Genomic DNA, 20017 nt, shown 5'->3' on the forward strand with positions numbered 1-20017 from the left:
CAAGCCTCCAATGCCCATTACTTCCTATAGTCCTTTGTCCTTCAGGCTGCCCCAGACATTCTCTCAAATATGCCAAGCTGTACTTGCTACCTGGGAGTCTAAAATTGTGATGGAACTGATATTCAAGTGACATTCAATTCAAGTGGACCTAATTTTGGCAAAGTCCAGTCAATCTGTGACAGCCAAATCCTCTGCTTGCACCTTCATAATGGTGGGACTGTTAGTAACCCTGGGTATAACCCCCATGTGCAAGTCCTGAATTACGGCTTCTAGCACACTGTAAGTAACTATCCGGGTATGAACTAACGTAAGCAGAGGTTGAGGTGTGGTGCCCACAACAAACGGAGGAATGGCCTCTCTCTGTGATACCAGGCAATATTAGGTGGTAGATGCGGTGTGGTGGAACCCATGTTTGGTCACCAAAGCAAAGCTCTGACAAACGCTCACCCATTTCTTCTATCATGTATGATTGATGTCTTTTGAGGTTATGATGGACATCGTGGCGAGTTCCGCTTTTCCTTACATTTCGAGTGTACAACTCTAAAACGGTGTTTGCAAGCTGGCTGCTAGATAGTCCACCAGGTCGAACCTATTGGCAATGCTCTAGGAGACTTTCAGATAAGCTGGTATATAATCTTGCTACCTCTACTCTGCCAGATAGCGACTGGAAGGAGTCCAAGTAGTGTGTGTGTGCAGGGGCATTTTCGAGGCCATGTTATGTAAACGAACTAGTATATACTTACCATGTATACACCATATCCAAAGCAGCATGTGCTAGCCACTTTTTCTTACTTCTGAATACACCATGAATTGTCAAAATAATAGAACAGATTTATCTGTGGAAAGATCTAAACCTCCCAAACACTTCCTCATTCACTTTACAAATATACGTTGTCTCAGTTGTAATCTCAATGATGTCTGTTTTCCCTTACAGCCTGTCAAACCCCATGTACTTTTTCTGACAGAATCCCAGTTGTCATTTGATTCAACCAATGCTCATCTCAGTTGTCCAAATTATTCTCTGTATGCTTTCTTTCGCTTCAAAGGTTGTACTTGTTCATATGTCCATTGTGACATTACCTGTCAGAGAATTAGTAATTTGGAATCTTCACTGGATTAAAATATCTACTACATTCTGTCAAATTCATCTGTTGCTTCTATTGTTCTTCCAACTCCACTAATCACTTGGAACTCTTTGACTTCATCTCTTTGAAACTTGACTTTCACCAGTCCAACTTTCCTAACAGTGAGGTAATTTTCCTTGGTGATTTTAATATTCACAACTCCAGCTAGCTTCCATTTTCTAGCCACATGCACTCAGCTGGTTGAGATGCTGAGGCTTTTGCAATTACTAATGACCTTGCACATATTGTTCATTTACCAACCAGAATAACTTGCAATCCTAACCATGCAGCCAGCACACTTGATCTTTTTCACACAAACATCCCTTCTAAGTACACAGTCAAGGTGAGTGGTCCTCTGGGCACCTCAGATCACAACTTAGTAATGGTCTCTTCTCCAGTGGAATATTTCTCTCATGGCCATTCTTAACCTTGTGTTGTTTGGCATTAAAAGAATGCAAAATGGGATAATCTGCAAGATATTTTCCCTTGGCAATCCTTTATTGCACACTCCACCTTAAAATCTCATCCTTTATCTAAACCTTGGTTTTCCAATAAATGTGCTAAGGCTGTTAAGAGAAGAACGTTGCATACCGTAAATGGCTTGTTTCTAAATCCCCAGGTTCAATTTCTGTCTACACCAAAGCTTGCAACCTATTGGTTGGTAAAGCAGTTATTAATCGGTCCAAACTAGATTTCAAACAGGCTAAGAGTAGAAAACTTGCTTCTTTTCCAAATGGTAGAGGAGCATTCTGGTCTCTTGCCAGAGCTAGTGGCTGCAACTTTTGTCCATTCTCTGTTCCCACCTCTGTCAAAACTGGATGGTTCTGTTGCCACTTCAGCCAAAGATAAAGCTGACCTGCTAGCATCCTATTTTCTTCCAAATCCTGTATTGATGATCTTAGTAAATCACCTCCCACATTCACAGTTCACTCCATTCATTGTCTCCTGTCGTCTTCTGTCAGAAGAATTTTGATCAATTTTGATCCTAAGAAAGCTCCAGGTCCAGATGGTATTTCACCACTAGTTCTTAAAATCTGTGCTCCTGAACTTATTCCTGTTTATTGTTCCCTTTTTTCACTTTCTTATTCCAAAGGTGTTTTTCCTTCTGCTTGGAAATTTGCTCATATCCAGCTAGTTCCTAAAAAGGGTGACAAATCCCTCCCATTCATTTATCATCCCATTGCACTTATTTCTACTCATTTTAAAGTAAATGAGAAATTAATTAACTTCCAAATCTTAAACTGTCTAGAAACCTTCCATCTGATTGATGATTGTCAGTATGGATTCTGTCAGTGTCAATCCACTGGTAATATTCTGGCTTATATTCTTATATTATATGGAGCTACTGAATAGTGGAACCACAGAATACATTACAGGTAAATTTATGTTAATTAGGGTGATCAAACTGAGGTCTATGGGAAAAGTTATGCAATTAGTTATAGACAATGAAAATACGTAAAGGGTAATTTGTGTAATGTGGTGATATAATTTTTTTTTTTTTTTTTTTGTAGTTTATTGGTAAAGTTGGTACAGTGCATCGAGTTACAGAAAGAGGAGATATCAGGGTTCAGTATGAAGGTTGCAATAATCGCTGGACATTGCATCCTGGTGCCCTAACCAAGGTCAGCAAAGAAATATTAATTTTTTTTTCTAAGTGTTCAAGGAATTAGATATATTACTAGAGATTTTAAATTATTTATTTAGCCTTTTACAGTATTTTGAATACACATTTTTGTTAATTAAACTTGAAAGACGTTATATGGAAATACTAAGTTTGAAAATTTAATAAAAGATGCTTTGCCATGTGAAATATTAATTAGTTTATTAGAACAAAGAAAAAATTAGATTGATTCAATTAACCCCAAATGGTCCAAATAATAAATAAAACGGGCAATGTTTTGGATTTTTATATAGAAATCTGCAAATCTGCCCTTATTGTTCTTTATGTTAGTAATCTAATTAAATATTTAACATGATAAAGTGCCTTTTATTAAATTTTCTTATTTATATTTATTTTTAATTCACCTGTTAATATTCTCAGTTTTGAATACAGATGGCTTCACTTAGTAGAGGGATTTAGTATGAGAATTTGTACTTAATTTCATTCTTTGTCTCTGATTAATGAATTAGCTGTCAGATATTGCAAGTTTACATTTTGCCTATAATATCTGAAATACATGAAATGATAAATAATACATCACAGAATATAAGATTTACTCTCTGTTAGATGTCTTAACATTATACTTGTGTGTGTGTGTGTGTGTGTGTGTGTGTGTGTGTGTGTGTGTGTGTGTGTGTGTGTGTGTGTGTGTGTGTGTGTGTGTGTGTGTGTGTGTGTGTGTGCACGCGCCAAGCTAAATATGATTTAATAATATTCTTCAGTAAGATGCCAAAGAAATAGGACTCAGTGTTTTAAGAAGACATATACTCAAAAATGTCCCTGTATTACAAAATCTGAAAAAGGTAGCATGTTTACTCGGTGTACCATATGCAAGTGTGTTTTTTAGTTTCAGATAGCAGAAAACATGATGTAATCAGATATTTGAAAACAATACACATAAGAACAAAGTGAAGAATTTAGAAAGAAACACAAAACCAAGTAGCATTCCAAAATAAAGATGTGTTCAGTTCTATTTTTGTTAAAAAAAAAAAAATTAAACAAACGCTTCCTGTGTCCCTCTCAGTTATCTTATAATTCAGACTGGTATCTATTGTACTGCCTGTGTGCCCATTGGGCTGTTAATAATACATGTAGTTACTAATTGGAAAAAAAAATTGAATAAAAAATTGCTATTCGAGGTTGCATTACGATTTTCTAAAACTGGAGCATCAGCCAGGAAAATAAAAAAATAAACTCTCTTAACATCCACATTTAAACTACTAAATTAGAGCACACAATAAGTTGGAAGCATTATAAATATTTATTTATGTATGTATATATATATATATATATATATATATATATATATATATATATTTTTTTTTTTTTTTTTAACTGAGCTGCTGCAGCTATGAATAGAATTATTTATATTTTTCATTCTAGAAAAAAAAAAAAAAAATCAGTGGTAAATAATGACACACACACTGTATTATAAGCTTTAAATTTTTGTATGTGAAAATTGACCTGAACAACCACTTAGGTTAAAAAATCAAATTAAAAGAGTATTATTTCCAGTGCAAAAATGATATTTTAATTTTATATTGGCTACACAGTGCAATCTTGTTAATTCAAGTTCAAAGGATCAAACATCCATTTCTTTTTAAATGAGCTCAAAATATCTGTACAAGATAATGCCATTATTAAAGAGAAATTTTTAGTCAGATACTCTTATTAACACTGTATTGAATTTTCACAATTTTCATTTAAAATATTAAGAATATTTTACTTTTGTGTTATTGGACATTTTGAAGGTTTAGTGTCAAACAACATTAACTACAAAATCATTTTGTAGTAAATATTTTTGTAATTAACCAAGAAAAAATGATTTGACATTTTCTTAGTTTACTGGAAATGTGCTTATAGCCCAAGCTAACTTGTAAAGTACTAGAGAGATACAGCTGTGTGACATGATATGCATTGTTATTTGTAAAAAATAAAAATAAGGTTATCTCAACACAAAAATGCAATTTTGTAGTTAACATTGTTTGACACTAAATCCTTGATTTGTGAATAGACAAAACATTAATTTGGTCAATCAATATGAGAATGAGCAATTGCACCATGGAAAAATTAAATTTTTTGTGATTAATAACATATTGCAAAGTTTTATTTTGTTGCCATTACTAATCATACAGCTAGATGTATTATGAGTGCTCTATTCTTTATTATGTATAATTGTACCTACTAAATGAAAATGTGCATATTTTGATATAATTTGCTTGTCGTCCATTCAAAAAGGTGACATTCTTTTTTTTTTTCTTCTTTTTTTTGCATTATCGCTTACTGAGTGAACTTCATAATTTAGTGTGGACTTCTCTTTCTAATTACTACTACGTAAGTTGGTCATACAACATTTTTGTCAGTTGGTGGTCAGTTTAATGTTATTTTGGAACAGCTACAAAAATGTATGTTTGATTGCAGTTGTGAAATTTTACCAAGGTTGTATGGAGTTAAATCTGTGGATTTTTTTGGGTGTGTATATGTGTATTATGGTGAGTACAATCTGTACAGACAGGACAGGAACAGAGGAAAGGTTATGCTCTTAGTTAAGAAACAAAATCTAAGGAAGGGCATCCAGTTGACACAGATGGACAGTGTAATTTTGAGTCAGTTTCATGTGACATAAGCAATGGGGAAGCAAAATTGAGAGTAGGAGTGCGTTTTAGGCATAATGGCTCTGATGAGTATAATGAACAATTGTGCAGAGAAATAGAGTTGGCCAGTAAATCAGAACGTCTTATAATGGGGCTTTCTAACTTCCCAGATATTGATTGGAATTTGTGGGTTGGTCACTTACACACTAGCAAGGCTTTTGTGGATTTATTGGAAGATTGTTTTCTACAGCAGCATGTTCGAGAGGCAACCAAAGTAAGCAATACCCTTTATCTGATTATTAGCAGTGATTCTTCATGCATTAAGAATCTGCAGATAAAGGAACCATTAGGTAGCAGTGATCACAGTGTGCTGATGTGGGATTTACTCAAAGATGTGACTATCTTCAGGGGTAAAGGGAAGGGTTTTTGCTTTTATAAATGTGAATACAGTGGTCTCAAACAGTTTTTAAATTGTATATAGTGGGACCAACTGTTGATGTTACCAACAGCGAATTCTAAACGGGAGGTATCCAAGGAGATAATCTTGGAAGCTACTAGGCTTTTTGTTCCAACTAAAAAAAATTGTTCAAGGTTTAGGCCTAAATGGATGTCAGATGAGGTATCCAAGGAGGTAATCTTGGAAGCTACTAGGCTTTTTGTTACAACTAAGAAATATTGTTCAAGGTTTAGGCCTAAATGGATGTCAGGTGAACTAATGAGACTCCATGGCAGATAAGAAAAATGCATGGGATGCATATAAACTAACAAGTGACACAGAAGCCTGTGGTAGATATAAGCTGGTCAATAATCAAGTCACAAACGAGGTTAGACAGGCAAAGGTAGATTACAAGAAATCTTTGTCAAAAGATGCAAAGAAAAACAGCAGGGCCTTGTTTATTTATGTAAACTATAGAAGGAAGGGGATGAATCAAATTGGTTCTCTTGATATCGCCGGTTCAACTCTTGATGATCCTGCTCAGGTAGCTGACAAACTGAGTGAGTATTTCGCTTCTACATTCACACATGAGGAGATATTCAGGGAGAGGAATGCCAGAAGTTTATCAAACACTAGCAGTGAGCTAAATGGCTTTGTAATAAGAGCAAAGTGGAGGAGAAATTGTTGAAGTTTAACATAAGAAAAGCATCTGGGATAGATGGAATCTATCCAGTTATATTAAAGGAAGTGGCAAAGGAAGTAAGCAAACACTTAGCCATAATTATGAGAGCTTCTTTGGACTCGGGGAGGTCCCCATGGACTGGAGATGTGCAAATGTGTTCCCAATTCACAAAGGGGGATAAGGTAATTACAGCCTGTTAGTTTAACTTCTGTTCTGGGGAAATTAATCTAGTCTCTGGTTAAAGAAGTGTTGCAGTACCATCTAGACAAGACTGCAGTTATAGTTCAGACACAACATGGGTTTGCTAAGGGAAAGCCTTGTCTGACCAATTTGATTGGATACTATGATGCAGTCACAAAGGAACTGGATTAAAAAAATAATTTTGATATCATATACTTGGATTTTAGGAAAGCTTTTGATAGTGTTGCACATGGAAGGCTACTGTACAAATTGGAGCAGTGTGGCATTGGAGGCAAATTGCTGCTATTGATAAAGGGATGGTTGAGTGGGAGAAGACAGAGAGTGGTAATCAGTGGACACTACTCTTCTTGTACTAATATTATTAGTGGAGTCCTCCAGGGTTCGATGTTGGGCCCATTGTTGTTTTCTGTATTTATTAATGATATTGATGAAGGTATATCAGGTTTAATGTTCAAGTTTGCACATGATATGAAAGTTGGCAGGGTTGTTAATGACAGTACGCTACTGCAACAGGATCTAGAAAAATTTAACAGATGAGCTGAGAGGTGGCAACTGAATTTTAACATTGACAAATGTAAAATACTGCATATGGGTAGCAGTAACCCCAGAGTGACATATGAACTTTGTGTTTCATTCTCTAGTATCCTGAACTCTCAGGGTACTGGAGAATGAAAAAGGCCTGGGGGTAATTGTGCAGTCAGATATAAAGTTTTCTGAGAAGTGCAGACAGTCTGCAAGAGTAGTTCATTGTGTCTTGTCAATGATATACAGGAATTTTATCATATGATTCTGTTATAAGAATCAATTTTGAATGCCTTTGTGATATATTTCTAAAGTACGTTTCTGGAGGCCGTGACCATTAAAAAAAATAAAAACAATTTGTATTTTCTGATTTATTGGGCTTTTCTGTTAGTGCATATAATTATAAACGGGTTGTAAACTCGATCTTATTGCATTTACGATAATAACTGCAGTTGTGTGGGTTTTTACGTTATTATGGTGAAATGTGTTCCCTTCACTGAAATCTTCAATCATATAAAAAAACAAATTTTCAGAAACTTCTCTTCATTCCTATTTACATATTACAGTGATGAAGGGAAAGCAACCAATGGAAAATGCAAGTGGTGGTAGTGCCAGGAAACAAAACAAAATTGATTTAGAAATGAAGATGAAAATGATTAAGAAGTACGAAGCAGGACAAAGTTTGTCATCTATTGCAAGGGAATTAGGTCTCATTGCTTCAACAGTGAATGCTATTTTAAAGGACAGTGCGCATATAAAAGAACATGTCAGAGGATCAATGCACTTAAGATTAATAGTGATCACGAAATAGCATTCAGGTGCTGTATCGAAGATGAAACAGCTGTTAATAATATGGATGGAAAATCGGATTCAGAAGCGAGTGTCCCCTGAGTCTAATGACCATTCAAGCAAAAGCAACAAGTATTTGTGAAGATATTAAGGATAAGTACGGCAAACCCCAACCCAAGTTCGTGGCAAGCAACAGGTGATTTAATAGGTTCAATCATTGCGCTGGTTTCCACAACATTAAAGTATGCGGTGAAGTCATCAGTGCCGATTGTGCAGCTGCAGAGAAATTTTGTGATGTGTTGGAAAAAATTATTGATGAAGGTGATTATTCAACACAGCAAATTTTTAATGTTGACACGACTGCTTTGTATTGGAAAAATATGCCAGATCGAACATACATTGCCAAAGAGGAAAGACAATGCCAGGTTTCAAGGCTTCAAAAGATAGGGCCATGCTCTAGCTTGGGGCTAATGCAGCGGGAGATTACAGCTTAAAACCACTGCTTGTGTACCATTCTGGAAATTCTCTTGCATTTACAGGCATCAATAAAGCCACCCTACCTGTGCATTTCCGATCGAACCAGAAAGCATGAATAACAATATTTCTTTTTGAGGATTGGTTTAAATGCTGCTTCATTCCCGATGTTGAAAAATATTGTAAAGACAACGAAGTTCCTTTCAAGATTTTGCTTCTATTAGATAATGCTTCTGGACATCCTACGCATCTAGATGATTTCAATTCGAACATGGGAGTCATATTTCTACTGCGAAACGTGACTTCACTCAACCAACCTATGGATCATGGTGTTATTTCGAATTTAAAAGTATACTATTTACGCCCAGTATTTGCTCAGGCATTTTCTGTAGTAGATGATGAGAAAAATTTTACGTTAAGAGACTTTTGGAAATCTTACAATATTTACCTCACCATCTTAAACATTAATAAGGCCTGGACGGAAATTACTAAAAGTTGTTTAAATGGTGCATTGAAGAAAATATGCCCACGGCACCTAAACCGTTTTGAAACATTTTGAAAAAGACAAATCATGTGAAGAGGTTAGAGATAAGATTGTAAAGGTTGCAGAGCTACTTCAGTTGCTGGTCGATGCCAAAGATGTGGAGGAGTTAATAGAGGAAGAAGAGAAGGAATTATCTAACGAAGAACTTATCGACTTGCAGGCAGTGATAGTGAAAGAAGAAAATGCCGACGAAGCTCAAGATGAACCAAATGAGGAGCCGAGATGCTTCATCACCAGAGAGATGGCAATGGCAAGGTTTGAGAAGATGGATTCTGACAGCGAATGATTCTTAAAAGTTAACAGAGGGGTGAATGATATGCTTTCTTGCTACAAAGAAATTACGATGAAAAGGAAAACGCCACTGTCTAGTCATCCATTAATATGTTCTTTCATAAGGTTGAGTGGCTGACCCCTTCTTGGCGCACTATGGCCATAGTTGCCAATGCGCCTAACAAATCCCTAAAACAACAACTGACCCCTTCTAAATCTCCACAACCCTCAACCTCTGCAGCAGCGTACTTATCAGCTGAAGACATCGATTCTGGTAATGATACTCGAGAGGTAAAACTTACTTACTTACTAAAAAATTAAAATTTTTTTTTTAAATTGCACGCTGTTGTAATTTTTCCTGTGCACGAGATAAAAAAATTGAATAAATGCAATAAATAATTGTATTTACATGTTCGTCGAACATTTCTTTTTTGATTCAATCAATTAAGCGAGCACATTTGCGAGTGCTGCACAAGCATGGGGAAAGTTCTGAACGTAGCATTCTGCGGAATGCAACGCTTACGTAAGTCGTGGAGTTGCTGTACATGCGAGCACTCTATGACCAGCTTATGTAGCTGTAATTTGCCAGGGCAGTCCGCACTAAGTTATGAAGTTTGCTGGGTAAGTGACAGTGCTAAAAGAGAAGAATGTCGCTTTTTTCCTTGGATTATAAGTATTGTATAGTAAATGATATCCCAAAATATGCGTGCACTTTCTCTCTTTTTAGCAAATAAGTATAATTATATATAATAAACAACATAGTCTTTATTTTTTAATGTACAGCTCATATACATCAGGCTGCATGACTATTATGTCAAAAAAAAACCTAGTTTTTTTTTTCTCTCTTCCACTGTGAAGTACAGGTATAATGTCCAAAATCTGGCTGTCTAAAAACCAGAAGATTCATCTTCTCCCCATCCAAAATGGCCATTTCAATTTGATGCAGAGCTCGTTCTCAGAATATTTTTGACGAATTGGTTCTATGAATTTGATAATATTATAGTAAAGTTAAGCAATATTTAACTTAATGCTTTCGAAAACTCCATTGTATCTATGCATTTATTTTGACAACCAGCACTTTCAACTATGGTGAGCATAATCCGGAGTCATAATAAAAATAATCAGTTACGGACAATAATCAAAATAACTGATTATGGCATTTTCATAATAAATATGCAAATTAGTTGAATATGAAATCAACGATAAGAAGAGAAAAAAAAATAGTGAGGGAGGAGGGGAACAGAACTATTGCAGAGTGGTAAAAGCATTTTATCTTTAGTTTTCATGTCATAGGATTGAATCCCTTCACTATAATTTTTCATCTTCAGTTTTCTTGTTGTCAATTTCATAATTGACTAATTTGCATATAATTGATTATTTTAGTTATAGAAATAGTCAATCATTAATTATTCGAATTATGCTATCACATCACTATTTTCAACTGCCATAAATAAACCCACTCTGACTTACTCAATAGAAAGTCTGCCAACTGTAAGTTATCAAATTTATTTATTTATTATTTGATTTTATTTTATTTTTTGAAAAATTGCATATAAACATAGCCATGCCTTCATGGTACCTGAAAACACTTAGAGTAAAATTTTTCAATGAAATGTGCTATGATCTTCTATGACAGATCAGTTAGTCATCTGTCAACCCGATGTTCATGATATATATCTGTACTCATCCTTGTATCTTTAATAATTATTGTAGACAGGGAAGGCAGTCGTCCCTAAAATTTTAACAAGGGAAGGTGGTGCTTTGGTTCATATTTTTTGACTTTCAAATCTATCAGCAATGTACGTTTCCATTCTGTGCATATAATTTCTTTGGAAATTAATCTTTATTGGTATTAATTTTTATGGCTCTCTAAAGTAAGGGAGAGTATTATCTCCAAGTAGTATTGTTTACATTGCCCTGGAAAAAAAAAAAAAAAAAAAAAATCCTTGGAACAGACAGCCCACGACAAGGTTTACTCCAGAGACTTATTTTGACCATATTCATTTCTCTTTTACCTTTCTAATTAACTATTGTATGGCTGTTTAATAAATTAGTAATTAAAACAAGTGTGCATATGCTGCATTAAAAGTATCTGAACACAGCTACTTATGGGAGCCGCATTAGCATTAGCATTAGTAGAGGCATTTGATGCAAGAAAGCAAACTTATGCAGCATCAGCCAAAAAAAAATAAAGTAAAATAAATAAATAAAAAATAACCACTTCCACTTCACCCCTCTGTTCATTCGAAATACCTGTCCGGCTGAGCCTTAAACCTATTTAGGCTATCAACTTCCACGACAAGGGATGGAAGTCTGTTCCACCTGCTGGCTAAAGGCAAATTTCCACACATCAATCCTACATCTGTCTTTCCTCAATTTGAATTTATGCCCTCTCAGGTGATTATTCTGAGCAAGAGGAAGAATCCCATCAGCATTGAGCATGCTCAAACCATTCAAGGCTTTGTACACCTCTATCAGCTCACCTCGCTGGTGCCTAGTCTCCAGACACTGTAATTCGCAAAACTTAAGCCTTTCTGCGTAAGAGCACCCCTTTGTTCCATTCACTAATCTTGTTGCCCTTCTCTGTACTCATTCCAGCAGCTCTACATCCTTCTTGAAATAAGGCCTCCAGGCCTGTATACAGTACTCTAGGTGTGGACTGACCATTGCCTTATACAAGGGAATAATCGCCTCCTTATCCCTGCTAGAAAAATTCCTATATATCATTGACAATACACCATGAGCTACTCTTGCAGCCCGTCTGCACTGCTCAGAGAACTTCATATCTGCCTGCACAACCACCCCTAGGTCACTTTCATTCTCTACCACTGTGAGTGTTGTACCACAGAGTTGATACGTTGCTCTGGGGTTGCTGTTTCCCATATGTAGTACTTTACATTTGTCAGTGTTAAACTTCATTTGCCACCTCTCAGCCCATCTGCTCAACCTTTCCAGATCCTGTTGCAGCAGCATAGTGTCAGTAGTGTCCTTGACAACCCTGCCAATCTTCATATCGTCTGCAAACTTGGACATTAAGCTTGATATACCATCATCAATATCATTTATAAATACAGAAAATAATAAAGGACCCAATACTGAACCCTGAGGGACTCCACTAATAACATTAGTCCACGATGAGCAGTGTCCATTGATTACCACTCTCTGTGTTCTCCCCCTCAACCACCCCTTTATCCATAGCAGCAGTTTGCTTCCAATGCCACACTACTCCAATTTGTGCAGCAGTCTTCCATGTGCAACAGTATCAAAAGCCTTTCTAAGATCCAAGTATATAATATCAAAGTTATTCCCTGCATCCAGTTCTTTTGTGACTGCATCATAGTATCCAATCAAATTGGTCAGGCAAGACTTCCCTTTAACAAAACCATGCTGTGTCCGAGCTATAAATGAAGTCTTGTCTAGATGATCCTGCAGTTCTTCTTTAACCAGTGCCTCCATTAATTTTCCTAGAACAGAAGTTGAACTCACAGGTCTATAATTACTTGTGTCAGCTTTTGATCCTCCTTTGTGAATTGGGGTCACATTTGCACATCTCCAGTCCATGGGTACCTCCCCTGAGTCCAAGGAAGCTCTCATAATTATGGCTAAGGGTTTGCTTACTTCCTTTGCTGCCTCCTTTAATATAACTGAATAGATCCCATCCACCCCAGGTGCCTTTCTTGTGTTTATCTTCAACAATTTTTCCTCCACTTTACTCTCAGTTATTACAAGATTATCTAGCTTACTGCCAGAGTTGAATACACCTGGCATTCCCCTCGCTGAATAACTCCTCATGTGTGAATGTCAATGCAAAATATTCATTTAGTTTGTTAGCTACCTGTGCAGGATCATCAACAGTTGACCCATCGATATCAAGTGGACCAATCTGATTCATCCCCTTCCTTCTAGAATTTACATAAGTAAAGAACTCTTTGCTGTTTTTCTTCGCATCCCTTGCCAAGGATTTCTCGTATCTGCCTTCGCCTGCCTAACGTCCTTTGTAACTTGGTTACAGATCGATTTGTATCTATCATAGGCTTCTGTGTCACATGTTAATTTGTATGTATCCCATGCATTTTTCTTCTCTGCCATATGTCTCATTAGTTCATCTGACATCCAATTAGGCCTAAACCTTGAACAATATTTCTTAGTTGGTATGTAAAGCCTAGTAGCTTCCAAGATAAGTTCTTTGAATGCTTCCCATTTTGAATTTGCTGTTGGTAACATCATCAGTTGATCCCACTGTATAGAATTTAAATACTGTCTCAGTCCATCGTAGTCGCCTTTACAAAAGCAATACCGCTTCCCCTTACCCATAATGGTAGTTACCTCTTTGAGTAAATCGCACTTCAGAACACTGTGATCACTGCCACCTAGTGGTTCATTTATCTGCAGATTCTTAATGCATGAAGAATCTGCAGAAGTATTGCTTTCGTAAAGGCGACTACAATGGACTGAGACAGTATTTAAATTCTATACAGTGGGATCAACTGATGATATTGCCAACAGCAAATTCAAAATGGGAAGCATTCAAAGAACTTATCGTGGAAGCTACTAGGCTTTACATACCAACTAAGAAATATTGTTCAAGGTTTAGGCCTAAATGGTTGTCAGATGAACTAATGAGGCATATGGCAGAGAAGAAAAATGCATGGGATACATACAAATTAACACGTGACACGGACGCCTATGATAGATACAAGTTGATCTGTAACCAAGTTACAAAGGAGGTTAGGCAGGCGAAGGCAGATTACGAGAGATCCTTGGCAAGGGATGCGAAGAAAAACAGCAAAGAGTTCTTTACTTATGTAAACTCTAGAAGGAAGGGGATGAATCGGATTGGTCCACTTGAGATCGATGGGTCAACTGTTGATGACCCTGCTCGGGTAGCTAACAAACTAAATGAATATTTTGCATCGACATTCACACATGAGGAGTTATTCAGCGAGGGGAATGCCAGAGGTGTATTCAACTCTAGCAGTAAGCTAGAGAATCTTGTAATAACTGAGAGCAAAGTGGAGGAGAAATTGTTGAAGATAAACACAAGAAAGGCACCTGGGGTGGATGGGATCTATCCAGTTATATTAAAGGAGGCAGCAAAGGAGGTAAGCAAACCCTTAGCCATAATTATGAGAGCTTCCTTGGACTCAGGGGAGGTACCCATTGACTGGAGATGTGCAAATGTGACCCCAATTCACAAAGGGGGATCAAAGGCTGACACAAGTAATTATAGACCTGTGAGTTTAACTTCTGTTCCCGGAAAATTAATGGAGGCACTGGTGAAAGAAGCACTGCAGGATCATCTAGACAAGACTTCAGTTATAGCTAGGACACAGCATGGTTTTGTTAAGGGGAAGTCTTGCCTGACCAATTTGATTGGATACTATGATGCAGTCACAAAAGAACTGGATGCAGGGAATAACTTTGATATTATATACTTGGATCTTAGAAAGGCTTTTGATACTGTTGCACATGGAAGACTGCTGCACAAATTGGAGCAGTGTGGCATTGGAGGCAAGTTGCTGCTATGGGTAAAGGGGTGGTTGAGGGGGAGAAGACAGAGAGTGGTAATCAATGGACACTGCTCATCGTGGACTTATGTTATTAGTGGAGTCCCTCAGGGTTCAGTATTGGGGCCTTTATTGTTTTCTGTATTTATAAATGATATTGATGATGGTATATCAGGCTTAATGTCCAAGTTTGCAGACGATACGAAGGTTGGCAGGGTTGTCAAGGACACTACTGACACTATGCTGCTGCAACAGGATTTGGAAAGGTTGAGCAGATGGGCTTCGAGGTGGCAAATGAAGTTTAACATTGACAAATGTAAAGTACTACATATGGGAAACAGCAACCCCAGAGCAACGTATCAACTCTGTGGTACTACACTGACAGTGGTAGAGAATGAAAGGGACCTGGGGGTGGTGGTGCAGGCAGATATGAAGTTCTCTGAGCAGTGCAGACGAGCTGCAAGAGTAGCTCATAGTGTATTGTCAATGATATATAGGAATTTTTCTAGCAGGGATAAGGAGGTGATTATTCCCTTGTATAAGGCAATGGTCAGGCCACACCTAGAGTACTGTATACAGGCCTGGAGGCCTCATTTCAGGAAGGATGTAGAGCTGCTGGAACGAGTACAGAGAGGGCAACTAGATTGGTGAATGGGACAAAGGGGTTCTCTTACGAAGAAAGGCTTAAGTTTTGCAAATTACAGTGTCTGGACACTAGGCACCAGCGGGGTGATCTGATAGAGGTGTACAAAGCCTTGAATGGTTTGAGCATGCTCAATGCTGATGGGATTCTTCCTCTAGCTCAGAATAATCACCTGAGAGGGCATAAATTCAAATTGAGGAAAGACAGATGTAGGATAGATGTGCAGAAATTTGCCTTTAGCCAGCGGGTGGTTGGTAGGTGGAACAGACTTCCATCCCTTGTCGTGGAAGTTGATAGTCTAAATAAGTTTAAGGCTCAGCTGGAGAGGTATTTTGAACGAACAGAGGGGTGAAGTGGAAGTGGTTATTTTTTATTTATTTATTTTACTTTATTTTATTTTATTTTTTTTTTTGGCTGATGCTGCATAAGTTTGCTTTCTTGCATCAAATGCCTCTACTAATGCTAATGCTAATAATGAAAGTGTAGTGCAATTTCTATTATAAAATGACCTTTTAGAGAGATAAATAGCTTAGTTATATAGCAAAAATTTCAACTTCCGAGATCTTGGAACAAATTACCAAAAAAAAACAATGCGTTGTTGGGTTCACATTATGATATTTTCACGATACCTCCAGTTATTCCTACAGGATGCAAAATACGTTTCCACAATTTTTTTAAGTTTGCACCAGCTAGCAAAAACTTACGTAAAGTCAGATTCCATAAGTCAAGTATTACATAAGCTGGGGAGTGCCTGTAGTTCAATTCAATATCATATAGTGATGTTACGCCGTAGTTTCTTTCTGCAGTCTTTTTGAATTAGACAAATTATTCCCAAGTCACAGGGCCAATTTCAGACTTGGAATTTCATTGCAGATATTTTGAATTATCCATACTAAAATGCATATAGAAATTTATTGTTATTCAAGGAAAGGTAACATCTTCAAAATATGGTGCATTTTGTGAATAATCTGATATCAAATTAATGGGAATACTATAGTGTTGTTGATTAAAGGATTATTATGTTGTTGTTGATTAAAGTTGAGGATACTATAGGGTTGTTGTTGAAAAAAAAAAATTACATTTAGCATTCATATGCATTTTTATTATAAAATGCTAATATTGCAGATGTAAAAACAGCAGTGTTATTATTGAACAAAGGCTGCATTGCTGGCTGTGATATTTCTTAATTTGGCATTTCTTGAATTCATCCATTATTATTTTCAATTGACAGTAAGGTTCACCTGCATAGGGTTTTCTGTCCTGGTAGTTCATCCTCATAATCTGAAATTGGGGGAAGTGCTATGTTAGGTTTAATATGTTTTTAAGGTTTATATTGCCATAGTAGCCAAAAAAAGTATTGAGCCAAATTGCTAAAAGCAGTCTGGCTCAATACTTTTTGGCTACTATGAGACTTGATAACTTTACCAATTTCTGGCTAGTAGAGGAACTTTAATAGATTAAAATTAGCTGCATCAAAGGTGAAAGTGATTCTTGCTCTGCTTCTATTGGAATGAGCAGCAGCCTGGAAAGCAAGGTACTGTGGATTTCAAGAGCTGCTGGGAGTCATCATGGAACAAGTAAAAACATTGGTTGTGTTAGAATAACTAAGAATAAGAACAGGTGCATGTATGCTTGCATGTACACAAATGCTAAAAGTATAGGAAATAAATTTTATGAATTTGAAGTACTGGTCAAGACATCAAAGGCAGATATTGTTGGCATATCAGAGACATAGTGTCACAGTTATGAGGAATGCAGAATTGAACTTTGGGGAGTATAATGTGTACAGAGAGGATTGACAGGATAGGAAGGAAGTAGGGGTTATGCTGTAAGTTAAGAAACACATAAAATCTAAGGCAGTGCATCCAGTTGACATTGGTGGACAGTGCAATTTTGAGTCTGTTTGGTGTGACATAAACACTGGGAAAGGGAAAATGAGAGTAGGAGTATGGTATAGGCCTAATGACTCTGATGGATACAATGAACAATTATAAAGAGAAATAGAGTGGGTCAGTAAATCAGAATGTCTTATAATGGGGATTTTAACTTCCAAGATATTGACTGGAACATGTGGATTGGTCACTCACACACTAGCAAGACGTTTGTGGATTTATTGGACGATTGTTTTCAACAGCAGCATGTTCGATAGGCAACCAGATGGAGCATTACTCTTGATCTGATTATCAGCAGTGATTAGTCATGCATTAAGAATTTGAAGATAAAGGAACCATTAGGTGGCAGTGATCACAGTGTACTGATGTGGGGATTACTTAAACATGTAACTATCATTAGGGGTAAAGGGAAAGGTTTTTGCTTTCTCAAAGGTGCCTACAGTGGTCTCAGACAGTATTTAAATTCTATACAGTGGGACCAACTGATTATGTTACTAACAGCAAATTCTAAATGGAAAGCATTCAAGGAATTAATCTTAGAAGCTACTAGGCTTTACATACTAAGAAATGCTGTTCAAGGTTTATGCCTAAATGGATGTCAGATGAACTAATGAGACGTGGCAGAGAAAGTCTTAGACAACCCAACTGATGCTGTGGATGAATTGAACATGTACTTTGCATCTGTCTTTACTGACAAAAGACCCTTTCATGCAGAGAAGAGGCTATGTGAGTGAGGCTGAGCCATGTGAAATTAGTGAAGTCTTAATTACAGATGATTGGTCATTAGAAAAAGTTGAGCATAAAAGCAAGTAAGGCTCCTGGAGTTGATGGCATATACCCTGTAGTTTTGAGGGAGTGTAAGGGAGCATATTGAACAATTGAGGTTAATTATGAGGGCATCTTTGAACTCAGGGGAGATTCTTTTGGATAGGAGAAGTACCAATGTATTGCCAATACATAAAAGCGATTCAAAGAGTGAAGTTGGTAATTACAGACTGGTTAGTCTGACTTCAGTTGTAGGAAAAGTCTTAGAGGTAGTGATTAAGAGTGCAATCGAGGGACATTTATATAGATATGGCATTCTGAAGGACACACACAACATGGCTTTTTTAAGTTAACTCATGCTTAACTAACTTAGTAGGCTATTTTGACACAGTTGGTAGTTCTAGGTGGTAGATGACTCTAATCAACCGGTGAAATACCACCACTTTGCTTATTGGAGGCTTGAAATGGTGGAACCCATGTTTAGTCTCTAGAGCTAAGTTCCGGTCAACCCTTCCCTATCTCTTTCATCATGCAGTATGATTGATGACTTTTGAGGTTATGATGAACATTGTGGCGAGATCCAATATTCCTTACATTTCGAGGGTACAGCTCTAAAACGGTGTTCGCAGGCCGGCCGCTAGTTAGTACACTGGACCGAACCTATTGGTAACTCTCTAGGAGGCTTCCGGATCAGCTAGTGTATAATCTTGCTACCTCTACTCTGCCAGATAGTGACTGGAGGGAGTCCGAGTAGTGTGTATGCGGGGAGCATTGTCGAGGCCACGTTATGTCAAGGATCTGGGTATATTCTTACCACATGTACGCCATATCCAAAAATTTCATTACGTCATACAGCATGTCCCACCTACTTTTTCTTACTATTGAATACACCATGAATTGTGAAACTAATAGAGCAAGCTTATCTGCGAAAAGATCTAAACCTATCAAGGACTTCCTAATTCATTTCACAAATATACGTGGTCTCAATTCTAATCCATTTCCACTTGCAGTCTGCCAAACCCCATGTACTTTTTCTGACAGAATCTCAGTTATCGGTTGATTCAACTACTGCTCATCTCAGATGCCCAAATTATTCACTGTATGATTCCTTTCGCCTCAAAGGTGGTACTTGTGCATATGTTCGTTCTGATATTCCCTGTTAGAGACTTGGCAATTTGAACTCTCCTCTCTTTGATTTTCTCTGGCTTAAAATCTATCTACCTCATTGTGTCAGATTCATCTGTTGTCTCTACCGTTCTCCCAACTCCACTAATCACTTGGAGCTCTTTGACTTCCTCTCTTTGCAACTTGACTTTCTCCAGTTCAACTTTCCTAACAGTGAGGTAATTTTCCTTGGTGATTTTAATGTTCACAACTCCAGCTGGCTTCCGTTTTCTAGTCACACCGACCCAGCAGGTCGAGATGCTGAGGCTTTTGCAATTACTAATGACCTAGCACAGATTGTTCATTTACCTACAAGAATACCGGACAATCCTAATCATACAGCCAATATGCTTGATCTTTTTCTCACAAACAATCCTTCTAAGTACACGGTCGAAGTGAGAGGTCCTTTAGGCACTTCAGATCACAACTTGGTGATTGTCTCTTCTCCAATGGAACCTTTATCTCATGACTATTCCCAACCTCGTGTTGTTTGGCATTACAAGAATGCAAAATGGGATGACCTGCGAGACTTCTTTTCTTCTTTTCCTTGGTCGGATTACTGTTTCAAAACTTCTGATGTCAACGTTTGCTCAGATCGTGTCAGTGAAATTATTCTTGCAGGAATGGAATCCTTTATCCCACAGTCCACTCTAAAATCTCGTCCTTTATCTAAACCTTGGTTTTCCAATAAATGTGCTAAGGCTGTCCAAGAGAAGAATGTTGCATATCGTAATTGGCTTGTTTCTAATT

At 37.2% G+C, this 20017-nt stretch overlaps 1 protein-coding gene across 1 annotated transcript in view; it reads left to right on the forward strand.

Annotated features, from left to right (window-relative positions):
* Positions 1 to 20017, forward strand: part of mib2 (E3 ubiquitin-protein ligase mind bomb 2) — a 388603-nt gene that overhangs the window by 175742 nt on the left and 192844 nt on the right. Inside the window, exon 9 of the mRNA XM_090373924.1 lies at positions 2636 to 2746. Coding sequence (XP_090230050.1) covers positions 2636 to 2746 — 111 coding nt within the window. The remainder of the gene's footprint in view (positions 1 to 2635; positions 2747 to 20017) is intronic.

This window comes from Mastigoproctus giganteus, chromosome 5 (genome assembly GCF_048544385.1).
Source record: "Mastigoproctus giganteus isolate SK-2022 chromosome 5, ASM4854438v1, whole genome shotgun sequence".
Taxonomy (NCBI): Eukaryota; Metazoa; Arthropoda; class Arachnida; order Uropygi; family Thelyphonidae; genus Mastigoproctus; species Mastigoproctus giganteus.